Below are 3,605 nucleotides of genomic sequence, written 5' to 3'. Positions count from 1 at the left end.
ATCAATCTGTAATAAAAGACGTGAGGAAATTCTGTCTTTTTTAAAGACAAAAATTTTTGAGGCGAAATACCCAAAAAGAAGTTTGTAAAAAAACAAACTGAAATCGAACTACCAAGCAAGAGCACAGCAATGAATTATCGAAATGGCGAATAAGCAAATTATTAAATAATCATGTTTATTCTGTACTTCGGTGTCTCTTTTTCTCGAAAAAGTGCATGCATTTTCAGTTCTTCATTCTTCATTCTTTGATGGGAAATATAGAATCATTGTGCTCCTTAATGGCAAGTGCCGTAGTTTGAGAAAGTGTAGTGAACTCTACTTGAGGACTAATGGGTAGAAAATGGATGATAGGGCGCCAGCTTGCAAAAAGGTGGTAAGAATGATCTCTAATCTGTAAATCTTTTAGCTTGAAACGAGTTGAATTTTGCTACAAGAAAAGTTGCAGTTGCTTTGCTTTGCTGATTTCAAATAAATTTGGCATTGGACAGATTTCCTGCTGTATTAAACACGTATTTTTCTTTCTTTCCAGGATGCACTAGGCAGCTTTCGGTAACCTTAGCATTACTTTGCCTACATCTACATGCAGTACTTTCAGTTCCATATTCATCAACTGACTTGTAGGGTGGATTTGGTATCGATTGAAAATCATCTGGAACTTGTCCCCAAAGAACCGCTTCAGATAAGTAAATATGAATTCCAGTCTTATGTTTGTGGTTAGAAAAGTCAAGATTTTTTATTTTGCATGTTTTTTTTCAACTCTAAACTTGTATAGTGGTTTCCGTTTCTGAGAAATTTATTTTCGAAAAACGATGCTAAATGTGTTCCCTCAACAGTTTTTTTAATGCTAAGCAAAATTTTCTTAACGATGAGTCAAGTTCGAAATTTTGACGGCATTTAGAGTGCACTTATCTTTACTGAACGCACAACTCTGAACTTGTAGAGTCCTTTTCGTTATAACTCATCGCGTTTCACTGTGCCGCACTTTTAAGTATGCTTTGCACTTAACTCAGGGGCGGAATAAAGCGTTAGCAGGCCCGGAGCAGGAATTTCAACACCTAACAAAAAAAACGTCACCACATTTTTTGGGAGCAATATTTCACCAAATGGGCTATAAAAAAATGGTTGAACGTATTGATAAAAACCCAAAGAAAAACGAAACTTTTATATCTGCAAGGTTTTTAAAATATTAAATATTCACACTTCATTACTGACCACGTTCTATTTATTGACCACAACTATTTTGATTGAAAATGCATGATGTTATTTAAACAAAGATTCAGATTTTCATACACTGGGTACCTAAGTCTATCACTCTATAAAACATTCTATCGCTTCATAAATTTGAAATAAATTAAAAAGATAATACTATTGTATAACACTAGTCTAAATTAACCAGAGCATCACATTCTGCAGTGTAGTTTTTAGGAACATGATTTTCTGTTAGTTTTATAAAAGAATCCAGTGGACACAAAACATCACAGTTAGGAAGAGCCAGTTCTTCTGGTGGATTGTAAACATCGCCTTGATATAAAACCTGCAACCAAAAACCATAGTTATGTTTTTGCCCTTTGATTGATATATTCGATTATCCCTTTTATTGTCCGGAGCTCTTTTGTTTTTCACGAACTTTACAATTTTTTTTTTTGGTATAACCGTTATTATTTGATATAACCTGTTACTGCATACTTACTTTTACCGCATAATTCTGCCTGGATCGTAAGTAATGTAATTCTATTAAAACCGCAGAACTGTAGTTAGGAAAATGTGTCTTGTACAGGTCCATAGCTGCCAGGATGTTTATCACGTTGTTCTCATGGCCCGAATAAATAAAGATCTTTCTTTCATGTGGATGTAAAGAGCCTTCTGTCTTGGCTACCATGTTAGCAATTACTTTCCCTAGCATCCGCCCTAAAATATATTAATATTTATATAAAGATTTCAGCCAAAGAGAATTTGTCTCCTCAGGATCTAATGGAGGATCTAGCGGAGGAAGCAGTTGAAGAGGATACTACTTCAAAAATAATTCATTTTTATATACAACAGAAACTTTTAATATGTACCACAGTGGCCCTGATAAGAAAGAAGGGCTATTTACGCTAGCTTAATGAATTAGGCTGAAATAGACACTATTAAGTATCCACCAAATTGGTGCTGTTGCATAATTGAAAACTAAAATTTTTTAACAGCTTGTATACTAATAATAAAAATACGTGTTTTTATCAGTACTTTATAACGGCCTCTCCAGGAGATACGCGCTAGTTTTGGAGAAATAAGTTTAATTTCATATTAAACCGCATTTCACTTTAAGTAATATTCAGTTTTCGTCTGCTGTTTAGCCACCAATTGAAAAAAAAAGTTTTATCGCTCTTAAACTATTAAATAGGAATTTAGGTACGTGTGGAGCCAGCCGTGACAACATAATTTAATGGTTATATTTTTACAATTAATGGTCGCCTATACGTTAACTTGACTCTCTTACCTCCATTCAATCTTTTTAAAATATCATTGTAGTTTTCCATCTCGCACTGTTTTGCTGCCATTCTCGTAATAACGTCTGGATAAACCGGTACGGTCCAGTCGGGTAATGTTAAATTCATAGAACGTTCTGCTGTTAATGTTTGGTATATCTGGAAAACGTCACCTACAAAACATTCCGTTAGTAAATCATATTTATTCCTATGCCCACATCAACCAACATACTAAGTTTATTTATCGGCTTTCCACAATGATTTTCGATGTACCGAAACGTGATTCTAATAGGTTTCAAATAAGCTAATGCTGCATCAGACTGGAGAACTTCCTCTAATTCTTTCATGTATCTTGGGCAATAGGTATTTGGCCGTTTTAAGGACTAAAAAAATATGTATAGGTTTGAGGAAAGTTCAGGTTAGTTCTCCAAATGTCTTACATGGTCCAATTTATCTTTGTCGTACTCAAAAGGAATAGGTAACCAATTCAGTTGATCGTTCCATCTTTGCGTCTCAGCTGGGGGATAAAGACCTGCCAACGCTAGAAGAGCCGACATTTTCGTTCGGTCGTAATCGGTACTTTGAGCCAATATTGCTTCTGGAGTATAAATGTCTCCCAGAAACTCTTGATATCTCTTCCGGAGGGATTTGCCGAGAGTAAAAGCCATTTCTTTTCCATGCTAAAAATTTGACTGTTAGAAGAAATTGATATTCTTCAGCAGGCCATTGCCTGAAATGAAATGCAGTTATTCTACATGTTAATAGAGGAAATTCTATTATATACTGATGCAAACAATTTTCATTGGGCAAATTGCAATCATTGGACACRTAAAAAATATATGTCCCAAATTGCCCAAATTTTACGGAKAGGAAATAAAATATTGTTTCACATCTCTTACTAGAGCTGTTTTTGTGGTCATCTTATAAAGTAACGTACGCAAAGCGTCGTAATTGCGAATAATTGGGTCCTTGGTGGCAATAACTGTGAAGCACTTTCGTATCTTTTGAATTCTGCAAATTACTGCTATTAACTGCTGCTTRATACCAGTTGTAATTGATAATAAAAGTTGCTGGATTAAAAATACTCAGTCAGTGAAAATAGTTTATATGTAGATCTGTCAACTGCTGTTTTTTTTT

General features: G+C 34.6%; 1 protein-coding gene across 2 annotated transcripts in view; it reads right to left on the bottom strand.

The window, feature by feature from the left end:
* LOC109534653 (venom acid phosphatase Acph-1) overlaps positions 1-3,605 on the bottom strand; it is an 18,287-nt gene that overhangs the window by 10,917 nt on the left and 3,765 nt on the right. The window contains exons 3-7 of one of the 2 annotated variants that reach the window (XM_019900395.2): positions 2,909-3,148; positions 2,701-2,851; positions 2,480-2,641; positions 1,691-1,908; positions 1,201-1,534 (exon numbers count right to left, since the gene is read on the bottom strand). The exons of the other annotated variant lie outside the window; for it this stretch is intronic. Of the exons in view, the coding sequence (XP_019755954.1) occupies positions 1,379-1,534; positions 1,691-1,908; positions 2,480-2,641; positions 2,701-2,851; positions 2,909-3,148 (927 nt within the window). The 3' untranslated portion in view covers positions 1,201-1,378. Of the gene's footprint in view, positions 1-1,200; positions 1,535-1,690; positions 1,909-2,479; positions 2,642-2,700; positions 2,852-2,908; positions 3,149-3,605 lie in introns of those variants that run through there. 2 annotated transcript variants of the gene reach the window in all.

The sequence above is a fragment of the Dendroctonus ponderosae genome, unplaced genomic scaffold (assembly GCF_020466585.1).
Source record: "Dendroctonus ponderosae isolate FM_Combo_2020 unplaced genomic scaffold, Dpon_F_20191213v2 Dpon_F_20191213_7, whole genome shotgun sequence".
NCBI lineage: Eukaryota > Metazoa > Arthropoda > Insecta > Coleoptera > Curculionidae > Dendroctonus > Dendroctonus ponderosae.
Note: the sequence above shows the minus strand (reverse complement) of the source record. Positions and strands in the feature narration are given on the sequence as shown.